A 24,736-nucleotide genomic window follows, 5' to 3' on the forward strand; every position below is an offset into this window, starting at 1 on the left:
TCCCAGAAGCCAGAACAGCAAGAGAGATAGCTGCTTTCGCTGCACGGCGATCCCTCTTGCTGTTCTGGCTTCTGAGATTCAGAATATTATTTTTCTTGTTTTCCTCCTCCAAAAACTAGGTGCGTCTTATGGTCTGGTGCGTCTTATGGAACGAAAAATGCGGTACTTAGCCTGCTTGGCTCATACTACAGTAACACCATTTAAATACCAATATGGTTTCAAAAAATTATTTAACCAGTCTGTGCTAAGGAAAACTCCTCCTGTCCTTAAGACTTCAGCAAGTGCCTTCTGCAGTTGCAGAGGGAAGGTACCTTAGTCCCACCCTGGGACCTTCAAATGAAGAGTGGGCTATAAACATTTCAAATGAATGAATAGTATTGCTTGTGACCTAAGGCATTGGCTGTGAGGCTGAGGGATTAGAGCAGGCACCCCCCAAACTCGGCCCTCCAGCTGTTTTGGGACTACAACTCCCATCATCCCTAGCTAACAGGACCACTGGTCAGGGATGATGGGAATTGTAGTCCCAAAACAGCTGGAGGGCCAGGTTTGGGGATGCCTGGATTAGAGAGCAATCCACAGAACCCTTTGGATTTTTCTCTATAACTCAGAACGCATGAAGTGAATGTGTACTACACCAGCTATTAAACGCCAATCAGACTGCTATCCCACCCACCAAATTTATTATTCATTTATGAATCGCATTTAACACATGTCTCAAGGCGATTTTCAGTCATATCATAAAAACGGAGAAAATTGTTTCAAAAAAATACAAACACACACACAAAAAAAAAACCTGAAAAGAGGTTTAGAAACAATGAAAATAAACACATTTTCTTCCGGCTGGAAAAATATCCAATTAAATTGGTTTTCTTCTTATGATGCTCATATGTTTGAAATTTATGGATCACACAGCCGACCTTGTCTATTTTTTCTTCTTACAATCAATGATTTTGACAATGAAACTTTAAACAAATTGAATAAGGCGCTGTGATATGGATAGGATGCTTTAAAGCCGGAAGATGTTCTCTCTAGGATATCATACTTTGAGATTATAAGATGTTCTATGGGCTACTGTATAATATTATTGTGCACATGTTTCATTTTGGACTGCTGTTATTCTTGAATACAACCATCAATACATACTTCCCCAAGACAGATCATATAACCTACATCGTCTTGTGCTCTGCTTTGCTCCAGGGGTTTTGAGTCTGGAGCAAGAAGATAAACTTGTATGGGAGATGTAGGTTATGAGAAAAGTTTGCACTGATGGCCATATTACGGCAGGGGTGGGGAACTGAATCCCGACAAAGAGCTGGATCCAGAACTGGCCCACCATGCGCAAGTGGAGCTTGTGCTTATGAAAAACCGCAGGCTGTTCATCTCAGAGTAATCAAAACTCACCCCCTTCCAGAAAGAATATCACACGTCAAAGAATATCACACTTCAGGATGCATGGAGTTTACTGGAAGTAATTTTGATGCTTTCCTTTTTAATGTAAATTTGCCCAGAACTTGTGGCATTAGTTAAAAGCCTTGCTCTGTAAGCCCTCCCATTTGTAGACAAAGTGACAACCACCATAACCATTTACCAATCCTAGGATGCCTGTGTGACAAAAGTAATCCCGCACCCTGCCCACTTATTTTATGACTGTATTTTCTGCCATCATAAAAAGCTGTACCTTTCCGGACAATTAGTTCAATGCAAGGATAATGGATCAAACAGCCATAGTTAAATGCTCCCGTCTCATTGATTTCAGTGAAAGAGACCTTAGTGCATGCTTGTAGGGAAGGCGGGGGCTTAAAATGCACAGCTTAAGTAGCTGCTTTTACACACTCGGATACTATTTCAGAGGTTTTTCCTCCTGTACAACACAGTAGTACTTGGGGCACCGCTGTTCTCCCGGCTTCGGAGAGCAGCCCATCGCTTGCACTTCCCAGAGCGAGAAGGGGAACAGGGAGGTGTTGAGCAATGGCAAGAGTATCAGATTGGCTCGGCCATGCCGTGCCAGCACAGTCCTGAGCCCTCCATGCCACTTCCCCTCTGCTAAATTCCAGTGATGTGATGTGTTCTGAAACAAGGAGCGCAGTGCTGGTCCCCCACTACACCACCACATGGTTCTCTAAAGTTACCACAGGAGCCCTGGGGGTATGGAAGCACTCGTGCCACCTTTCATGATGTGGGAAAACCTGCCCTGCCATTTTCCGAACGTTCCTTTTTAAACTCCTTTGGCATTTAATTTCTTGAATCCTCTGTGTCCCCTCTCAGTATTACAGACCATATCTGACCTGTTCAATGAGAGTGGGGCAGTGCTATGAATGGACAATCCCATGGGCATTCTGGTTGGTCACTGTGAGAAGATGATGTTGGACTAGCTTCCCAATAACAGCCTCCCCTATTATTATTACTATTATTATTATTATAGTGATACCTTGGGTTACATATGCTTCAGGTTACATACGCTTCAGGTTACAGACTCTGCTAGCCCAGAATAGTACCTCGGGTTAAGAACTTTGCTTCAGGATGAGAACAGAAATCGTGCTCTGGCAGCGCAACAGCAGCAGGAGGCCCCATTAGTTAAGTGGTCCTTCAGGTTAAGAACAGTTTCAGGTTAAGAACGGACCTCCAGAACGAATTAAGTACTTAACCCGAGGTACCACTGTATTATTATTTGAATGTATACACCACCCTGTACCCGGAGGCCTCAGGGCGGTTCACAGAAAAGATCAACATATATATATATATATATATATATATATATATATATATATATAATCAAAATGAAAACAACAACCCAATAACACCCCCCCCAAAAAAAGAGCAGCATTTTAAAAGGCTATAGGGTGTCAATCAGATCAACCAAAGGCCTGGTTAAAAAGGAACGTTTTTCCTGGCACCTAAAGGTGTATAATGAAGGTGCCAGGCAAACTTCCCTGGGGAGAGCATTCCACAGACGGGGAGCCACTGCAGAGCAGGCCCGTTCTCGTGTTGCCACCCTCCGAACCTCTCGAGGAGGCGGCACACAAAGGAGGGCCTCAGAATATGATCCCTGGGTCCGGGTAGGTTCATATGGGAAGAGGCAGTCCTTGAGGTATTGTGGTCCTGAGCCGTTTAAGGCTTTATAGGTCAAAACCAGCACTTTGAATTGGGCCCCGAAACTAATTGATAGCCAGTGCAGTTGAACCCTAATCTTTGGACTACAACTCCCACCAGTCCCCATCAGCACAACCCTGCTCCCACCTCCTGCAGCAAGGAGGGATATTGTATCCTTAATGGGCAAGAGCTAGAATGGAAAAATATTTGGGATGATTATTGCCAAGGAAGTCTCTTGAGTATATTTAAAACTGAAAGAAGGTTACCTGCTTTCTGGCACTGAACTATCTTGTCGTAAACAGCATCTGACGTTTCTATAAGGAATCTGCTTTCTTGAATCATCTGTCAGGGAAAATAAAACAAGAAAAGTTGCTTTTATTAGCTTTGCCTCTCAGGCCAGAATCCCTATGTCGAAAAGCCCTTATTCATTCACTCCTCTAAAACGCTCCCCATTTTGTAACAGAAAAAAATGATAAGGGAGATTCACTGAACAGTTTATGTCAATTAGGCATTATCTTGACAGGCAGGGGGAAATGCAAGATACAATGTCAGGAGGAAATGAAGGCAGGAGACAGACAATTACAAGCTTAAGGACATCAATGCCTTGGGTACTTCCAAATGAGCAAAGCTGTCTCTCCAGTTGCAATCATGCATATACTGAACTTTGGAGTTGTTTCACTGAAATCAGCAGGACTTCCACGTGAACCTCCATGGTGTTCAGCAATCAACTGCATCTTATCTCATTCATGATGCTGCCAAATGTGTCATCCAACTGTTAGGTGACGCATTTGTGAGCATCAAGTGTAAGGTAAGAGTCTTTGTTGTTTAGTCGTTTAGTTGTGTCCGACTCTTCATGACCCCATGGACCAGAACATGCCAGGCACTCCTGTCTTCCATTGCCTCCCGCAGTTTGGTCAGACTCATGTTTGTAGCTTCGAGAACACTGTCCAACCATCTCATCCTCTGTCGTCCCCTTCTCCTTGTGCCCTCCAAGGTAAGAGTCTAGGGCCCACCATTTCCCATTCCCACACAATGGATGAGGAATAAGGAGAGAGCCGACATGATGCTGTTTCCACTCAGCTCTCATTTAAAAGCAGGGACAATTGTGATTTTTATCACTGAGAAGACCCGGAGTGCAGAGCCTCCAAAGAATTAATCATAGGTAAAGTTTAAAAAAAAATCAAACTTCACAGTACTTCATGGGGGAGGGGGAGTCATGCTACACTTTGACACCTTTTTAAATAATGCTGAATGGAAGCACCGGTACTGAGTTTGCACAGTGGGGAGGCACAAGATCTCAAATAACTGTGAATACCAAAAAACAAAACAAAAGTAACCCTTAAAGAATGTTTATTAAATTATGCAGTTAATGGGAGGGAAAGTGGACAGTGCACTCCTTTAAACATCTAAAAGGCATCCCCAATTCTTGCTTAGTGACATTCCATGCAAACACAACCCAGCAGGCATCAAAGCAAAAGCAATGTGCATTGTGTGAAGTTTTACAACCCAAACCCCAACACTTTCATAATGAGGAACTTTTACCCAGAGCAGACCTACTGAAAGGTTTTTCTGTGGCACCCAAAAGTTGACTACATATCTCTCTGTGTGTGCAGCTTATAGATAGATATAGATATAGATATAGATATAGATATAGATATAGATATAGATATAGATATAGATATAGATATAGATATAGATATAGATATAGATATAGATATAGATAGATATAGATATAGATATAGATATAGATCACCGAAGAATTGATGATTTTGAATTATGGTGCTGGAGGAGACTCTTGAGAGTCCCATGGACTGCAAGAAGATCAAACCTATCCATTCTTAAGGAAATCAGCCCTGAGTGCTCACCGGAAGGACAGATCCTGAAGCTGAGGCTCCAATACTTTGGCCACCTCATGAGAAGAGAAGACTCCCTGGAAAAAACCCTGATGTTGGGAAAGATGGAGGGCACAAGGAGAAGGGGATGACAGAGGACGAGATGGTTGGACAGTGTTCGCGAAGCTACCAGCATGAGTTTGACCAAACTGCAGGAGGCAGTGGAAGACAGGAGTGCCTGGCGTGCTCTGGTCCATGGGGTCACAAAGAGTCGGACACGACTAAACGACTAAACAACAACATACATATACATATAGACTCTCTCTCTCTCTTACAGGGTGGCATTCAATGTCACACTAATTTGATTGTTACATCACTGCAAGCATTTCTGCTTGCCAGACAAAACAATCTCCCTAGTACAGGGGGCAGGAGGAGAGGGGGGAAGCCCCATTAGGCTATCTTTCACTAGTGCACTGTGTTAGTTGAATCCGGCCCATATATTTATTTATTGATTACTCCCACATACCCCTTGATGTGATTCTGTGATGTCGAAAGGTTTTTGTGACCCCCCCCCCCACCTCACCAATAATGTGTCCCTCTAAAAAATACCATACCCAACTTTGGCCCCCAAAAGGTGGCCCTCACTCCAAAAAAGATTTGCCGCACCTGCACTAGACCATTTAATCCAATGGTCTGTCGGCAAGACTGTATATGGGATTATTAAATAAAAACAAAGATCAGTTTACAGTTCAAGCATTTTGACTTAAGGTGACTTGTATATCCAGTTCTAAAGGCGGCATGGCAGCCATCAGTTATGGGGCATACAGTTGTCAAGAGAAAGAAAAATGAGAATCAGACAAACGCTCTTTGTCTGTTTATACGGGATAAAGCCAATAAAACAAGCAGTTAATTGTTAGAAAGATAATTACTAAGGGTCTCTGAGCAACTGCATCTGCTTTGTGTGAAATATCGGAGCATTTCATGCACGACTGAACACACTGCCACGTAGACGAATTTCCTTCAAAAATGTATTCACATGACTACTTTACAAATACACACAAATCTCAATCACTCAGAAAGTGTATTATAATGTATTTAATGAGAAATTACACACACACACACACACACACACACACACACACACACTTGCAGTCCAATCCAATATGAGTTTTGCTCAGAAACAAAACCAATTTCTGTTGGTGTGGTTTACTTTCAAGCAAATACATCATTAGGCTACAGTTCTCTACATGCTATTTACAAGTCAGTCGACCCCACTGAACAATATGGGGCTAACTTCTGACTTAACCTGCGCTGAATCAAGCTGCAAGATCCGTGGGTCACTGATTTTAAAGGACACCTATTAAAAGATTTACACCCTAACCCAGGTATCAATACCATCATTTCCATATTCAGGTACATGTCTCTTAATATCAGGAATCCGGATTATTGGGTTGTTCTTGTTTTTATTTTGATTATGTATTTTCTGTTTTTATATTGTGATTTTATCCTGTGAATCACCCTGAGATCTCTGGATATAGGATGGTATACAAATCTTAATAATGATATTATTCCCCAGCCACTCTGGGCGGACTCCAACAAAGATTAAAAATACATTAAAATGTCACACATTAAAAACTTCCCTAAACAGGACTGCCTTAAGTTGTCTTCTGAATGTCAGGTAATTTATCTCTTTGACATCTCATGGGAGGGCATTCCACAGGGTGGGCGCCACTACCGAGAAGGCCCTCTTCCTGGTTCCCTGTAGCTTTGCTTCTCGCAGTGAGGGAACCGCCAGAAGGCCCTCGGCGCTGGACCTCAGTAATAATACCCACTAAAATCCTACGATATACTGGCTCAAGTTCCTAAGCCTAAGAACTACACAGCTAACCTCAAGAGCCAGTGCGAGCCAGTGGCAAGTTGGGGGCTCCGCAAAACGGCTTGGCTGAGGTGAGGGCAGCCATGCTCTCCTCAGCCAAGCAGTTTATAGAAAAGGAGGGAGGAACAAGCTGTATATCGGAGCCTGGCTGATGCAGCTAGATTCTCACTCTGTGCTGGCATGAGGGGCAGACTGCGATAGTGGTTTCACTCAGCGGTATATCGCCGATGAAACCGCCGCAGCTCTGAGTCCCTCTGTCTCCAGCAGCCGGCTGCAGGCGCTGGGGGGACTCAAGAGCGGTAACGGTTTCACTAGCGATATACCACTGAGTGAAACCACCATCGCGGTCTGCCCCTCATACCGGTCCTGGGCGATATATCAATATATCACCCAGGCCTACTCCCCAGGGAGAGTCGCATGTCGCCACCATTGAATACCTTTTTTAGCATCAGGCAAAAACATTTCTTTTCTGCTAGTCCTTTTCCTTTTAATTATCCGTGGCCTCCTGCAGTGAGTGGGACCTTTTAGTCCTGCCTTTTGAAAAGATGAATGCGTTTTAGATTTTCCTCTTTTTTATTATTATTATCCTGGTTAAATTTATGTTTAATTGATTTATTGTTGTAAGTCACTTAGAGTTTGTTTTGTTAAAAAAGTGATTAATAAGTTCAATTCATTAATTAACTAATTATGCTATCTTCTCACACATCTATTGCCCCATTTGTGTACTAACATGGTTATCTGGTGCTTCTAGCAACTGGGGGGGAAATACTTATTTCCAAGTGGAAAACATTACATCCATTTTGTATCCTACAATATATAACAGGACAGATACCAATACAGACCAGAGGTTGTCAAGAGGCTACTCTAACCTCTTTGGGAAAGGTAGAAGATGCTACACAGAGAAAGGCATTGATCTTCTTAAAAGGCTTGGTGCTGATGTTTATTTTTACATAAATTCGTTATAAACAAACAAACAAATAAAGTTGAGTTTGGGGAAACACAAGGCATAAGCCAATATGAAAATCTCCGAGAAACAAAGGTGGCTCATGTTATTTCCAATATAAACCAGATAACAACAACAACCAAAAAAAAAACCACACCATACCAGTTCGTATGCCGCTAGAACCTTCTTCTGCACATCCGTCAATGTCCCCAAAGGTTCTAGGTAGGGGAAGTTGTCTTTCATACAGAGGGCCACTGAGGGAACATTGTCGCTGTTCATAAGGCGTGAGGACAAGGTCAAAATGCACTGCTTCAGATTGGTAATTGGTGGGAGTCCACAAAGCTCTTTAAGAGACACAATCGCATTCTGTTGAGAAAAATAAAAGCATCAGTTTATACTTACGGCAGGGAATCATTCCAATTTATTTTATAGAGCTAACTGTGACTGTAATGAGGAACACTGGACTCTTTAGAAGAGCGATGGCCAACTTTTTGGGCCTGAGGATTACACTGAAGGTTCACCACCTATTTGAGGACTGTATGCTAGTGGTGGGTGTGGCAGAAGCGGATTTAGAGCAGCACAACTGGTTCTCCCACACAGGCACCTAATCTAATGCCTCCGACCCAAAACTTAGTAACCACTTGCTTTGAGAAGGAGGCATGAGGGCTCTGACAGGGTCCTAGAGTCCACCCACCTCTTTCCCAAAGCCTAGTTAGTGCTTGCCCAGTTTTGGGAAGGACGCAGGGAGGGCTCAAGAACGGCGCCAGAGCCTCGTGCCTTCTTTCCAAAAACCAGCACTTCACTCACCCAGTTTTGGGAAAGTGGCACAAGGGCCGGGGGGGGGGGCGCATCAAATTTTGTACATCACAGCAGCTTCATAAGCTTCCCATGGAAGTGTATTTCTGTAAATACATGAAGTGGTTCTTAGAGACAGTGCTGATGCCAGGTTTGAGGGGACCTGCTATGGTGTCCTAGTGAGCCCCCCCCCCCAATACTCTGCTGAGTGGGGCAGCAACATGCTACCCAGCTTGCCAAAGGAATGCCAGGTGAGAAACTGCCATCTTAATTTCCCCAGGAAGCCTCTCAGTCCGACATCAGAGCCCCAGAGGCATTCCAGGGAAATGAAAATCACAGCGGTTGCAACTTAATCACTTGGTGCTTCTCTTTTGAATGCTGGAAACTTTTTAAACAGGAAGCCATAAGCAGGAGCTGAGGGCCCTCTGAGAACCATGGGCTCCACCATTTCTGTAAACTTATCAGATGCTGATTTCAAGCCTGCTTAGGGATCTCGAGAAGATTTCAAGGCTTAATTTTCTTCAAGAACATGCAGTAGACTGAGCTCTATTTTATTCTATTTTTATCAGCATTCAAGTTTGCTTTTTTTCTTAATGAACTGTCTCCTAAAATGTGTGCTCATATAAATGAGCCTTAAAATATTTCTCTTGTGTTTCTTTTTAAGCCAAAAATAGAAAGGTATCTGCTTGATTTTCCTGAAATACTCAAAACTAGAGTCAGGTGTATTTAATGTCTCACTGAATAGTAATGTGTGCCCGGTATTTTTAACCTATATTTTCAGGCTATAGTTAAAGGCAGAAGACTTGTCAGCATTCAATAAAGGACGCAAGCTTCCATCGTGGCACAGCTGCATCCTCTGACTGACACATTGCATAAGGAGTCAGTTTACAAGTCATACCAGAAGACTACATACACAAATGAAAACCAATTTTCCGTTTTAAGCAGGCATTAAGCAAACCTGGGGGACTCAGGTGGCGCTGTGGTCTAAACCACTGAGCCTCTTGGGCTTGCCGATCAGAAGGTTGGCAGTTCAAATCCCCGCAACAGGGTGAGCTCCTGTTGCTCGGTCCCAGCTCCTGCCACCCTAGCAGTTCGAAAGCACGTCAAAGTGCAAGTATATAAATAGGTACTGCTCCAGCGGGAAGGTAAATGGTGTTTCCATGCGCAGTTCTGGTTTTGTTGTTCCGTTGCACCAGAAGCGGCTTAGTCATGCTGGCCACGTGACCCAGAAAACTGTCTGCGGACAAATGACGGCTCCCTCGGCCTGTAAAGCGAGATGAGCGCCGCAACCCCAGAGTCGTCTGCGACTGGACTTAACTGTCAGGGGTCCTTTACCTTTTAAGGAAACCTGGGATATGTACACCTTGGTATGCTAGCACCCAAGAAGCCTATAGGAGAAGCTATTTATTTCCTTCAGGGAACTCTTCCAGAAAGCTGGACATTATATATGCCCTATCAGCTCCTTTTCATGCACTGAGAAAGATAGCTCCGAAAAAGCACTGAGGAAAAGAGGTGCAACTCCCTCCCAGATCTAGCTCACCCCTACTGGGCATGGAGCCACAACACTAGCTTCCTGGAAGTGGGGTTGCTTCCACTTACCAGGAGAGAAAGAGGTGAGTTTCCCCAGCACTGTATCCATCTTGCCTCTTAATCCCTCGCCCCATAAGCAGCAGCACCCCACTCCCAGGAAGCAAGGGAATGAACAAACCAATCAAACGTTCAACATTACAGCAGCAGACTCTCTCCCAAGCACAAGGGAACTGAAGGATGCTGTGTGATGCAGTATGAACCTTGTAGCAACCTAATTTAAATTATTATCCATTACACATGTGTTTAGTCGCCGCCTAAACCTCTTCGGCTGCCACAAACCATTTTGTTGCTTATCAAGTTCAGCAGTAGCAGATTTGGAGAGAGTACAAAATTCCATTACAGACACTGCGTTGCTCCAAAGGCCACCTGAATCCCATCAATCCCAAATTATACAAATTGGCACTGAACCTGCATTCTGCTACATACCATTGTAATCCAAGTAGGATAGAAAATGAATGGAACATCTGTGTGTATGAAAGTAATTATAGTCTATAAAAGTGAAAGAGCAACTCTCCATCATTTGGCTATACTAACATTTCTCGTTTTGAGTAGAGCTTTTCTCTCTCTTTTTCTGTACAAGCATATTTACAAACCAGTTCCCAACAGGAATTTACAAAAACACCGCTTTTAGATATAATTAAATCAGCTGCTCTCTCCATCTTCTGACAGACGGCAAAGGGTGTTGTCATCTAAATGCATAGTGCAACCTCATTCATTTTTGTGCTAAATGTAATTTGTCTTTAAGGTGTTTAAGTAGCAAGATCTGTATTTTCTCACCACTTGCTTATACATTATGGTAAGGGTAAAACTGTTTGCATGAACTGTAGACATGTACTTTCACATGATTAAAAAAGTTCCATGTCTGCGATTCAACCCTTCTTCTTTAAAACATGTTGAAAAGAAGGATGCGGCGGCGGGGGGGGGGGATACCAAGTTTTATAGAACAAATGAATTAATCTTTTATGGGAAACTTTAAACCCTTTGTAGTACCTACATCAATATACTTTATTTTTCCTGGTGGAAAATTTTAATTTATTGAAGACCATTCCTATTAACAGAAGAAAGTAGAATACTAGTCCTGTAACATTTCATGAAACAGACACTGAAACTCTGACTTCTAACTTCTTTCAGTGCCAAATCTGGTGCACACAAGAATGCTGTTCTTAGTGTGCAGGGACTACAATGGATTTTAGCATGTTTTTGGTAGTGGGCTGCGTCATCAAGACAAGTTTGTTTGCACTTGCATCTGGTTTCTTCAATCCTTCTTCGGGGGGGGGGGAGAAAGAAGAGAAGGTCATAGGAATCTGGCATTTATGTGTACAGATGCATGGCCTGAGTCACAGCTGATGACAGTATGTGCGGGGGGGGGGGCAGGCATGCAATCTGACTGCCTTGCCACCTCTGGAAAATCCCTCTTGAAGCAACCTTCCTCAATCTGCTGTCCTACAGATGTTTCAGCTACAACTCCCTTCAACCTCAACAAGCATGGCCAGCAATCAGGGATGGTGGGAGCTGTAGTAGACCAAAAGGCAGTTGAAGAGAAATCCAGAAGAACAAGGATAGCGTGGTGGAAGTTGGGAACTTCAACTTACAAGGGATGCAGAGGACATCCTAACATAAGGTGCAGCTCATTGACACTTGAGAGGTAGGGTCTTAGGGACTGTGCATTCAACAACACTGAAAGAATACAATTTAAGTGAGCTACAACATTATTTACTAATAGGGTGTTGCATCACTTGCGATAAGATCCCCCCGTTATGAAAATATCATTAGCAGTTCTTTTGACTTAAATAGTTGATTAAATCAAGTTCTAAAACAAATGAAAAGAATGAAATGGTACGTTTCATTACCTGCATATTTTCCCGCATGTCAGTTGCCTCTCTTAATGGATGTATCGCTGGTTTGAAGATGTCATCTACAATCTTAAGACTTGTATTCCGCAGCATGGTATAGTCTCTTGTTTTCATCCCTATTCTTGCGGTCAGGCTGCGTTTATGGGCCTTCCCTCCACCGCTTCGGTTAGTTATTGCAATGTGCACAAAAAGCGTAACATGCTCCATAAGGTCTCCAACAAAGGAGCGCAAAGGTATGTGCCGATAGCCTGGCTGTATACATTCTAGGGGGATAGCGCATTGGCCTATGAACTCATCTCCAATGTAATCATCATCCAGCACAACAAAACGGATCATTGCAAGCTCTGGCAGGTTTATCTCAAACTCAAAGCTCTCGTCAAAAATGGGGTTATCGCTGTTTTGCTGAACAGTTTTAGTTCTCTGTTCTGTACAGTCCGCAGGAATGCCATGGATTTCTAGGAACACATAAGGATCTATGACATCCCCCTTGGCGCAGGCTCCTTTTGGCTTTGGAAAGTTCTGCCCACTGATGATTTTGACATGCAGAACTTGAGGAGAGGCCCCTGGAACTATGCCCTTTGTATTCGCACTGAAATAAGAAACTTCTTCTCGCATAACAGAAGGTCGAAGAACATAACCGCATCCTCCGTTTTGTAGAAACCAACCAGTATGTAAATCCATCATTGGCCCTGGCGTTTGATAATTCATGGCCACTATCTGGCAACCACAGTTCCAAAAATCCTGCGGATTTAAGTTGCTGGAATCTATTCTCATGGCACTAGGGTATATTCGAGACAGAAATTTCTTATTGTAATTTACAAAGTTCTCCGGACACTCATTTGCAATTCTGCTAGCATCTGCTTCACTAAAGGAACAGATTTCCCAGTAATTCTGACTTTTCATTGAGTGCTCAAAATCTTTGAATCTGACAGCTCTGCATACAGATACCAGGTCAGACAGCTCCTTGCATAACCAAGTCATCTTGGGCGTCTCCACAGACACTTCAGACATTCTTCGAGATATTTCAGCTTCTTCGTCTTCATCACTGACTTCTCCCTCTAATAAATCCTCACCATCAGGCAGTTTCTTCCCTTTGATGATAATCTTCATTTTCAGTTTCTCTGGAGATGGAAGGTAGGCTTCTGACTGCGGTGGCATATCAGTATAGAGCCTGTTTTTAAAAATCTTCTTCATCTGTTCAACCATAACCTTCTGCTGCTGTATGGAGCAGTAGTTTCCCAAGCAAAGAATAAGAGGGTACTGTGATGAAACAAAGGCAAATTTGTTGATCACCTCAATGACACATTGAAAAGATAGAGGTGAGGTCATGCTGTTACGATTGCAGATGATGGGCTCCTTATCTGGACCATCACACACATCCAGTTCAATACATCGACAGCTCATCTTCAGTGCCCTGACATAGCCATTAATATCAGCTGGCCCTCGCACCTGGTCTTCTATTAGGTAAGTATTGTGAGATGAATTGATATAGTAATGTGATAAAGGCTGGGTCATATCTTGGACAACATTTTTATGTGCAGGGTCAAAAATATCACATTCTGGGGACAGCAAATACTGAGTAAATCCATCAATTGCCAGAAAACCCTGCAACCGCCCTTCCTCTGAAAATTCATACCTTTGAATAATATCAAGACACATTTCTTCAGTTGCTTGTGCCACCCCTTGCTCAGCTTCTAAAAAAAGCATGAGGTCATTGACATCTAAGTATTCTTTGTTTTTAGATATTTGCACCAGCAAAAAATAAACTTCGGGTCTAGTGCAAAGCTCAATGTATGCTTCACAAAATTCCTCTTTTGTTACACGGGTCGTTAGCTTCTCTTTGCTTCTCTGGATTTCCTTAAATTTTAACCTGATCTTTGACTCCTTTAAGGCAGGGTTCAGCCGCTTTATTAATTCTACAGCTGTGTCTTCCAACATGATCCCATTACCATCAACATCTGCGGCTTCAAACACAGACTTTAGCCATGCAAAACGTGGAGTGTCCTGGCTACCTTCTATCAAATCCAGGCACTGTTTGGCACGGGAAACCAGGTACCTCAAACCTGACACCCAAATGTTGGTCACGTCTGCTGAATTGGCAACAAGATCCAGTGACTCATAATTCTCCCCATGAATTATAGAGAAGGCACAGTCTTCGGAAATTTGATCTGCTAGCCCATTGTTTCTGAATGTTTCTGTGTTTTTCCCTAACCGGACCTCTTTCACAGCGGAAATTTCGAGTTTGGCCTTGTCAGGATCTTTCTTAGATGGTTCCCAGCGAAGCGCTTGTGAGTCAGTGTCCAGGGTAAAAAAACGATTATAAATACGGGAGTTTGGCCGGACTTTCTTCAGTTCACAACCAGCCTGCATGAAGCTGATGCAGTCGTTGGCGCTGCTTATTTTCTTTTCCGATGGCATGCTGCTGAAGGACACTGTTTTCTTGCGTCCACATTTTTGATTTGCAGGATCCTGCAACACAATTTAAAAAACAAAACACAATGAATGCCCTTCAGATCAAATTGTAGGTAGAGAAATGACATGTTAAGTATAATGGTCACTATCACGCTCAACAAGTGACTGACTAAATAACATTCGTCCATTAAACTGCACGTGGGCTGGTATAAACTATTTTGCAAGAGGTGAATGACAAGATGATCATTTACCCCTCAACAGAAGTTCATATAGGATTGCTATACGTCCGGATTTTCCTGAATACAACTGGAATACTGCAGTCAGCAGCAGTGTCTGGGCAGAAATTGAGAAAATGTCCGGTAAAAGCCAGACATATGACAACCCATGTTGGCAGTGCCATTTTTGCCGTATTTCCATAAAAATAGCTCAAAAATGGCAATTTTACCCCCCAAAAACTCAACAACTATGGGCAAAACTAAAAGAAGCTCAACAACTTTGGCAGAAAAAAGAAAAGCTCAATAACTTTTTTGTCCAGATTCACTGTTTGAAATATGGCAACCCTAGTCTGGCACATGCTCCTACTTCAACCCTGGCCATTGGACAGTGTTCTTCACCATACTTGAGAGCAGAGAACTGGTTTGAGGGATGTGTGCAGAACACACACAGCCCAGCGCTTTTAACACCTTGATATTACTCTCCCTACACTCTTCACATTTTCTGCCTCAAGCAGCTACCTCACTCTGCCCAACAGGAGGGCCGGCTGTGGCATGGCTGCCATCAAGTACATACATCAAGTCTTGGGGCAATTTAAAGACTAACAGTTTTTTTTTTTTTGTAGCATAACTATCAGCACAACAGCAATCAAAGGGGCAGAGTTAACCAAAGGTGATCAAGACAAAAACCAACATTATCAAACCACTTTAATTCTGCTCTGCATCCTGAAGGATGAACAAAAGAAAACCACAAAATTATAACCGTTGTATAAAATGCTGGTTCACATTTGTTACATGACATATATATTTATTCTCATTTCCGTGGCCCAGCCACAATCCATTCTACACAGAAGTTTGTCCATACCAGTGCTTTTTTCAGGGGGGGGGGATGCAGGGGTATGCATACCCCTAAACATTTTGCGAATCTTTGTACTTTTGTTCATTTACTGTATTTATTTTTCCGGATTTGAACTTTAAAATGGTGATTTTCTTGAGTCAAAATGAGAGTACTCCTAAACATTTTTTTAGAGAAAAAAGCACTGGTCCATACCACTGCTGACCCACAACTCTAATCTCCATCGACATGCAAAGCTTTTTTTTTTTAGTTACAAGGATATTTAAATAGAAGTGGAATCAAAGCAATTCTACTGAAATAACCAACAATAATAGAAAGTAAGAGTAAAGAGAGTCCAGTTGTCATTTCAAAATCCAGTCATGTGGGCGTCAATGACCCACAACAAATTCCCCCTTGAAACACACAATGGCCCCCATAAAATATGACTTCTATGTAGGCACTGGGTAGCATATCAGTCTATTGTGAAAGACCAGGCAAGTCCCGGCTTTAGAACTCATCTATTAACAGTCTCTGAGTAACAGAGTTTTGAGAATGCTCAGCAGGTATGGAAGATGTTGCTGGACTCCCAACTCCCATCAACCGCAGCACATGGCCAATGGTCAGGGAGGATAGGGGCTGCAGCTCCAAACACCTGGAGGCTTACAATCCTGCTCCCCCAATGTAAAATCTTCCCACTTTCAAATGGTTAATCAGAAAATAAACACCTGAGAAATGTTAAAGCATTGTGAGAATCCACTGACTTTGACACAGGAGTTTTACTATGTGTCAACAAGGCCTACTTTCAGAAGCCAGAAACACCATAACCAGACACTGGAGAGACCTGTCAGGAGTAAGCATAGACCAATGGTACCAAATAGTATGGGAAACAGCCCTACTAGAAAAATTAACCAATAAACTGAAACTGCCACGGGGACAAACAGAAGAAGATGCCTTCACCCCGGTATGGTTCCTCTTTATCACACACACAGCCCAACAAGACACTGACAATAATCCACCAACAGCATACAAATCAATATGGCTAACCTGATCCAAAACACCCACCAACCCCACTCACACACGAAAGCAAAGATCACCACAGCCAATCACAAACCAACAACCACACCCTAGGCCAACCCCAACCTCTCTCACCACCAAAGGAACACAAGTGAACAGCACAAGCAACGCTGACACCAAACCCTACATATATTAAGCATAACAGAAACATCGCCACCCGACCCCACCACCACCCATCTTCCCTCCCTCCACCCCTTCTTTTTTTTTTCTCCCCCTAATGTCTCAACAAATTAAACGGATTTGTAAAAATGTTACATGGAAAAAATGAGACATTACACTTACTTCTGTAAAACAAGAAAATTTTAATAAAATTTTTAAAAAAGGGCCTCAGACAGAATGGCACAGACAGATTAGAGAAGGAAAGAGAGAACCAGTCAGTGCGAGTAAAATGAATGTGTAGAAGTACGCACAGAGCTTGAAGACCTAAGTATGAATGAGACAGAAAGAGCAGAGGCAAGCGGGAACAGATCCAAGGGGCAAAACAACTGTGTGCTCAAACTCCAGGTCTTCTCACTCATCGATTCCCTTACACGCATCCTGAGCCCATATACTCATCCCAACCCCTCAATTCCTGTCTTGCCTCTTTCTCCAGTGATATGCCTTCGTCAGGAAGAGTCAGAAATTGTGATGGTGTGTTTCCGAATGTGGAAGGAATGGTCAAAAATTGTGACGACGTGCCTCCATCCTGGGCAGCAGAAGCAGCCAAAGATTGTGTCGCTGAGCCTCCAGGTGGGGTAGGAGTGGCAAGGGGCTGTGGCACTGAGTCCTGAGACTGGGTATGAGCAGTCACAGACTGTGAGGATGTGCCTCCAGATGAGGCAGGAACAGCCACGGACTGCGTCGATTGGCTGCAAGCAGCTACAGATTGTGAGGACGAGCCTCCAAATGGGGGAAGAACAGCTACAGACAGGGATGATGTGGCTCCAGACAGGGTAGTAGCAGCTATAGACTGTGATGATGTGCCTTCAGGCGGGGTAGGACCAGCCACAGACTGTGACGATGAGCCCCCGGATTCGGTAGGAGAGTCCACAGACTGTGATGATGAGCTGCTAGAATGGATACAAGCAGTCAACGCTTTCAGAGGACTCAACATTTAAGCACCTTGCTGTTGTGTTCCCTGGCAACCTGGGTGGGCAAAATGGCATATCTGCCTTGCCTTCCCATTGGTCAGAACTTAAGGCCAGCCAATCAAGCACAAAAAGAACACTCGGTACCCAGCCAGAAGCGGATAGAATTCATGGCTGCAGCTTTAATGCAGCTAGGTAATTTGTTTAAATATTTGTAACCCACACTTCAGCACCTTGCGGACACCCCTCAAGATAACTTACAAAACCCAGTTAACTAAACAAGAGTGCCAAACCAAAAGCTAGAATTGGATTTTATCATTCTAGTGGAAAGAAATCTGACTTAGTAGATTCTGAGATGAAACTAGATAAATGTTTAAAATACAAAGTATGCCCTCCCCACTTTGGCTACTATTGAGGAAGGGAGCACTATTTGGAATCAGAGAACAGGCATCATTATCCTCCACCCTTTCATTTGTAATTTGAGCACTGAATCAGAGGAAAATGGGAGACTATGAATGAATGGATGTGAATGTGAAAGGATCTTCCTTTTAAAATACATGGAACTGGTGTATAATGGCTTCACTAACCCATACCAGACAGAACTTTTGCAGCTGAATTCTGACTTAATTGGCACTTCCAAATCATCTTTACAGGCAGTCCCATGTAAAATTCATTACAGTAGCCCAATCATATTGTAGCTAGAGGAAGTCATGGTCTAACGTGACAAATGCTGTATGTGTTTCAACACACCTCATCTTCTTTTCAGCTCACAATCAAGTCCAATGGTAATCAAAGTGTGTCCATATGTCCTACTCTACAGAGGACGGCCATCTATTTGAAGAGCTCTCCAGTCCAAGTCCTAAAGCAGAAACAGGGAAGGGAAAACAGGGGCCTTGAAGTTGCCTATTAACAGTTAGCACCCGGAACTGTGGTAACTTTGCAGGCACCTGTCAAGAGTGCAGGCACCTGGTTACAGTTTTCTTCACTATGGTGAGATGTATTGTATTTCTATTTATTTTTTAGCAATTATTTCCATATGCAAATTTCATGCAAGCCTGTGCTCTCCTTTGTCCTTTTATTGGTGATTAATATAATACAGGAACAAAAAAATAAACAACTTTAATGTGGAAATAGTTGGCATGATTCTCTATTTTTGGACCAAAACATCTATTTAAAATATCAAATATTGGATAAAGGCATAACAATTTGGGAACTTTAATTTTTAAAAAATAAATTTCTGTCCTAGCTGCTTGAGCAAATTAAAACCTTAAGCTTGCTCTTTCACACCCTCTATTTGTAAATATTGGTATCTACCTTGGATAGTGAAATATTAGAATGATCTGTAGTACATTCAGGACAAAATTGTAGGCTTCAAGTACCACTTAAACCTCCACACCTGGTGTGAAGGGGGCAAGGGGAGGTGAAGGGGGGGGAGATAATGTGTTTGGCTATATGCCAAAATGATGGAACTAAAAATATCACTACAAAATAAAAAGTAAAAAAATCCCAAACCACACTTTACTTCAATAATAATAATAAATTTGCATTCTTTACACATGTCACCCTCTTTTCTGCTCATTCTCTCCACATGCAGTCAGCATTCTGTGGCGACTGAGCATGCCCAGTTCTCATTAGGCTTGAGCGTGGGTGATGACATTTTGGGAACATAAGCAACAGCACTCACAGCTGAACATCGTAAATAATGGGAATGAAGTGGTGCCCACGGAGAAGACTCTTCAATACTGCTCTGCATCTAAGCTCTTAGGAAACAAACAAAAACATTCATTCCTATTATTCTAGATCAGGCAAGGGGAACCCTCCAGATTCAGCTGTACTACAACTCCCATCACCCCTGGTCACTGGCCATGCTTGCTGGGCTGGTGGGAGTTCTAGTACAGCAACATCTGGAGCACCAAAAGTTCCTCTAAATGATGAGGCCAATGTCATTATGTTCTATTTTCACTCTCCCATGTCTTTCTCAACACAATGTTATACGGTGTGTAGATGAACTCTGATACAAGGTGCCACCCGCAGCTCACACAGTGGCCCAAGAGGGAAGTAAAGAAGAGGTGGAGTCACCAAGCAGTCTGGAAAAAGCAAAACAAACAAAAAACAGACTTCTAAGCTTCCAGTACTTAAAAAGGTCTCCTGCTACAGTATCAATGGATATTTTTACAGCAAGATAATTTGCTTCACCCATCAATCTGTTACAGCTCAATGACAATTAGGATTAAAATAAGGAGAAAGCCAATTAAACCAGTACATTAGGTCAACCCTACCATTATCCCTACAGCTCAGAGACACATTTTATTTGTTCCAAGATTTTCAAATTGTAATTTATCACAACGCTAATACAAAAGTCTAGATGCCAAGTATAATTGAATGCAGCTGATTATAGGGTGGCTCTTAAAGATCCATGGTTTAAATGTAAGCCCTTGAAAAATTTCTGCTGCCACAACAATTTCCAGTAAAAATACAGAATAAATTCAAGAATTTTTCCCTCTGAGTTTCTATCGGCTTACAACATGAAGAGAAACTTACAGGTATGGGTCTTCGCTTCAAATGTACAATGCAATCCTACATGTGCCTAAAGAAATAAAAATCTCATAGAGCTCTAAGGAACTTCATTCCAGGTAAATCAGTACAGTGGTACCTCGGTTTACGAACTTAATCCGTTCCTGAAGTCCATTCTTAAACCAAAACCATTCTTAAACCGAGGCGCGCTTTCCCTAATGAGGCCTCCCACCACCAGTGCCCTTCCACCGTTTGGTTTCCGTTTGTAGACCGAGGTAAAGTTTGCAAACCGGGACACTACTTCCGGTTTTTGGGGGAGTTCATAAACAGGGCTGTTCTTAAACCGAGGTACCACTGTATAGGATTGCAGCATTGGACACATTTCAGTCTCTTGACTTTAGTGAACATAGGAGTCAAACCATTGCTCCAGCTAACTCTGTAATGTCTGCACTGGGTAGCCGCGACTCTCCAGGGTTTCAAAAAGGCGTCCCTCCCTACCCTACCTGGAGATGCTCGGGGTTAAACTTGAGACCTTCTATATGCTCAGCATTGAGCTACAGTCACTTTCCTTCAAGGAAACCTGTAAACAGAAGGGACCATCTTAGAAGAGGCATCCCACGTTCTCTCCTTCGCAGCAGAGAACACCTCTTTTAAGGAATACATGGCCTCTTGCTGCGGTAGAACTCCATGGAGGCCGGATCTGCCACCACCTCAGAAACGCACCCCCCCCCATGCCACCTCTACATCAGTCTCTTGGTGAACAGGAGCACTGCTGGCCTTCTTCCACCCCTGGGGAGGAAACATGAGGGCTGCCTTTAGGGTCTCCTGGGCTCTGACCCCCTCCCAGCATGATTCGGACTGGGCCCCTTTTCCCTCTGCAACAGCCTTTCATTCCCACTTCACCCATTGGAAAAGCCTGATTTGATTCCACTACCTTCCCTGCTACTGTTCCAGATGTAGATCTTTATTTTCCTCTTGTTCTAGATATACAGGTGAAACTCAGAAAATTAGAATATCGTGGAAAATTTCATTTCAGTAATTCAACTTCAAAGGTGAAACTAATACATGACAGACTCATGACATGCAAAGCGAGATATGTCAAGCCTTTATTTGTTATAATTGTGATGATTACGGCGTACAGCTGATGAAAACTGAAATAAATGAACTTTTCCACGATATTCTAATTTTCCGAGTTTCACCTGTAGGTCTCCATTCACCCCTTCTTCCCTGGCCAGGGGGTGGGGGCATTTGTGGTTCACCCTATGTGCTAAAACATCTAGGGCCATCCCTCCTCTACTAGCCTCTCAATAAACCACCAAGCCCTCTCCCCCATGACTTTTTAATATGGGGTGACCTGCATTGCTTTAACTATTGCAGTTTACAACAATCCTAAAGGGGTGAGAGAAAGAGAATCTGTGGCGGATCTACTGCCACTTCCTAAGTCCTGCTGGGTTCACACTTGCAGGGAAATAAGGTGGGGGGGAGAGCTTTTTCAGGATCCCCCCCCCTTCATTCCCCATCATTTTACTCTTTTCCCCTCCTGTTTGCCGGTGGTTGGGCAAGGAGGTCCAGATAAAGTTATGACTTCTCATCTAGTGAAACCAAACCTTCCCTTGATTTCTGGCGGCAAAGCAGCAACAGCAGGAGAGGTTTCTGCCTCCAGAATGAGGCATAAGGTAACTTTTACCCTTTTGTGCCAGTTACTAACACATTACAACATGGTGCACATTGATTAAATCATGGCACCAAAAGCAATCGTGATGAAAATTGCACACTGGTAGACCTGTAAGGGAGGGTGGGAAAGGGGCTAAAAACTGTAGCGAGTTATAGCCTGAACCAAGTCTGGAGATTGCAAATGGGCAAAGGATAAATGACTCATTTGTTGCTGCTGCTCAATACAAAAGAACAAGTCATTTGGAACCCTGACATCTGGGGAGTATTTCAAATGGGAAATTTTGTAAGCGGATCAGTCTTTTAAAAAATCATTTTGCTAATGCAACATAGGTCTCCTACAGATTCCTCAGCACTTTTATCAGTGATGATAAAGCAATGACTCAGCGCCCCATTAAATGTTACCTTAGCTGTGTGCAGAGGCCCCTCTTCTGTAAGCAGCTCCAGCGTGACTGGGTCAGCATTTAATGAACCCAAAGTAAATGTGTAGAGAGTCATATGTAGGGAATCCCAGCTGTGGAAGAAGCACCCTGCCCAGAAGGAGAGAGGAGGAAGACTGTTGGGAAGATGGGAAGACCCTTAGCCCCCCACCTCTGCTGGATCATTTAAAAGTTGATCCAGACTTACAGGACCTGCTTACAAACAAATGGCTGTCATGCAGTGGGGCAGGGATGGCAAACATGGTTCCCTCCAGATGTTTTTAGACAGTCAGGGACGATGGGAACTGCAGTCCAGCAACATCTGAAAGGCACCATGCTGCCTACTCCTGAGACCCTGGCAGACATGGTTTGGTTTCATCATACCATCAGCTCTCTTACAGTGGCAATTATCTATGGATTGCATTTTCAGATAGATAGATAGATAGATGGATGGATAGATAGATAGATAGATAGATAGATAGATAGATAGATAGATGACAAATTAGACGATACCACTCAGATTTTTGTATGGGCTGCCACTGACCTTTGATCAGCATCTTTCAATTAAGATTGTGTTCATGAATATGAAGGAACGCTTCAACACATTCAGCTGACATCAAATGTTACATTAGTAGGTCCTGACACATTACTGTTTATATTGCAAAAGTTTAGGACGTTACTGCTTAATTTTTATTTCAGCAATTCTTTCTTTCTTTCTTTCTTTCTCTCTCTCTCTCTTTCTCTCTCTCTCTCTTTCTCTCTCTCTCTCTCTCTCTCTCTCTCCTTCCTTCCTTCCTTCCTTCCTTCCTTCTTTCTCTCTCTCTCTCTGTGTGCACACAAATGCACGTATACACATACACTATCTGATCGTTACATAGTAGTCTAGCATTTGACCTGTCCACACCTTTCTTCTGGCTGGGAGATTGCTGGGTTAATTTTTAAATAATAGTAGTAGTAATAATAATTTTAAGAATAGGCTTAACACTGCAGCTTGTGCAGACATTCAGCATGGCTACAGTAGTTGATGACTAAGTATCTTAACAACATAACTTTCCTGATTGAACTTAAATCAAATGGGGCTGATATGGGTGAATAACCCACATTTGAGAGGGTGACCACTTACAAAATTTCTAAAAAAGAGGAAAAGCTTCACTAGAAAAGAGACCAAAAGAAGACACTAATTTGCTTTTTTTTTTTTACAAAAAAAAATGCAGATACTAATTTATATGTACTGCTGCAAATTTATAAATCATGACTATTGAAACAGAAATCCAAGACCATTCACCAAAGTGGTAAAGGCTGTAGATGGGTTGCCTGTGTGCCTGTTCAATCGACTGTCCAGGTATGAAAATATTGGCAGGCACCTTCAAGGCCTCTCTTGCTCTCCAGTGTGGTGTAGTGGTTAAGAGCGGTAGTCACGTAATCTGGGAAACCGGGTTCGCGTCTCCGCTCCTCCACATGCAGCTGCTGGGTGACCTTGGGCCAGTCACACTTCTGTGAAGTCTCTCAGCCCCACTCACCTCACAGAGTGTTTGTTGTGGGGGAGGAAGGGAAAGGAGAATGTTAGCCGCTTTGAGACTCCTGAAGGGGAGTGAAAGGCGGGATATCAAATCCAAACTCTTCTTCTTCTTCTTCTTCTTCTTCTTCTTGGGGTTCTTCATCTCTAAAGCAGACTTGGACTTGATGGCCCTTCAGATACCAGATGCCACCAAAAGCAGGGTGCCTTCAAAGAGAAGACTTTCTCTGGCAGGTCTTCATACAGACAACTGTCCTCTGTAACCTAAGGATGCATGGCAACCCTAGGTGTAGTGATTATGTTGTAATATAATAGGTCTATAATGTTCTCAGAAATCCATTAAACTTCCCCCATCCCCACTCAGAATGCCTATTTCCTATCCAGTTTATTGCTGCTATTAGAATTAATGTGATGTCAATTTCCCTGAAACCGATACATAAATTCACGCCAGTCCAATCTGCAAGTGTAATTTCAGTCCACTTTCATTTACCTCGCCAAATGATGTCAGATTTTAATTAAAACGCTTTAGCTGAAAATTAAATGTCAGCAGTGATGCAGAGTTGCTGTTAAAGGGGTGTATCAAATAAGCAGCAGACATTTTAAAAAGAAGCAAAGAAGGCAGCACGTGGCTAAAAATGATGATAATGGAACAACGGAGGAACACAGTGTGTGAAAGAGAAGGATATAAGAAGGGTAATCATGGGCTTTTATACAGTATCTGGTCTCCTTGGTGAGATGAACATGAAGAAAAGGACACATTACCAGAGTTTCAGGCAAGTAAACATTCCCAGCTCTACCTGGAGAGGCAACAATGGCGAGTAAGAAGACAAAACCATCTGTAAAAGCAACTCACTTGTCCATATATACAATGGTAATTGGGACAAAGCATGGCTCCAGGCATTATAGATATTGTAGATGGGTGATCAGCACATTGTCATTCCTTGATTCCAACCAGGTAATGTCTGAAGGATGATTCACACAGCAAGCACTGTCCTAGATAACGTTGATACTCAGACAACAACAATACCCACACAGTT

At 42.9% G+C, this 24,736-nt stretch overlaps 1 protein-coding gene across 2 annotated transcripts in view; it reads right to left on the reverse strand.

Annotated features, from left to right (window-relative positions):
* The window catches only part of PLCL1 (phospholipase C like 1 (inactive)), a 196,614-nt gene that overhangs the window by 27,815 nt on the left and 144,063 nt on the right, over positions 1 to 24,736 (reverse strand). Inside the window, exons 1-4 of one of the 2 annotated variants that reach the window (XM_083467621.1) lie at positions 17,093 to 17,650; positions 11,977 to 14,448; positions 7,904 to 8,107; positions 3,357 to 3,432 (exon numbers count right to left, since the gene is read on the reverse strand). In XM_083467621.1, the coding sequence (XP_083323747.1) occupies positions 3,357 to 3,432; positions 7,904 to 8,107; positions 11,977 to 14,448; positions 17,093 to 17,605 (3,265 nt within the window). In that variant the 5' untranslated portion in view covers positions 17,606 to 17,650. Of the gene's footprint in view, positions 1 to 3,356; positions 3,433 to 7,903; positions 8,108 to 11,976; positions 14,449 to 17,092; positions 17,651 to 24,736 lie in introns of those variants that run through there. The other variant, XM_083467622.1, reaches the window with a different exon arrangement.

Source organism: Podarcis liolepis (assembly GCF_965112155.1).
Source record: "Podarcis liolepis genome assembly, chromosome: 1".
Classification (NCBI taxonomy): Eukaryota; Metazoa; Chordata; class Lepidosauria; order Squamata; family Lacertidae; genus Podarcis; species Podarcis liolepis.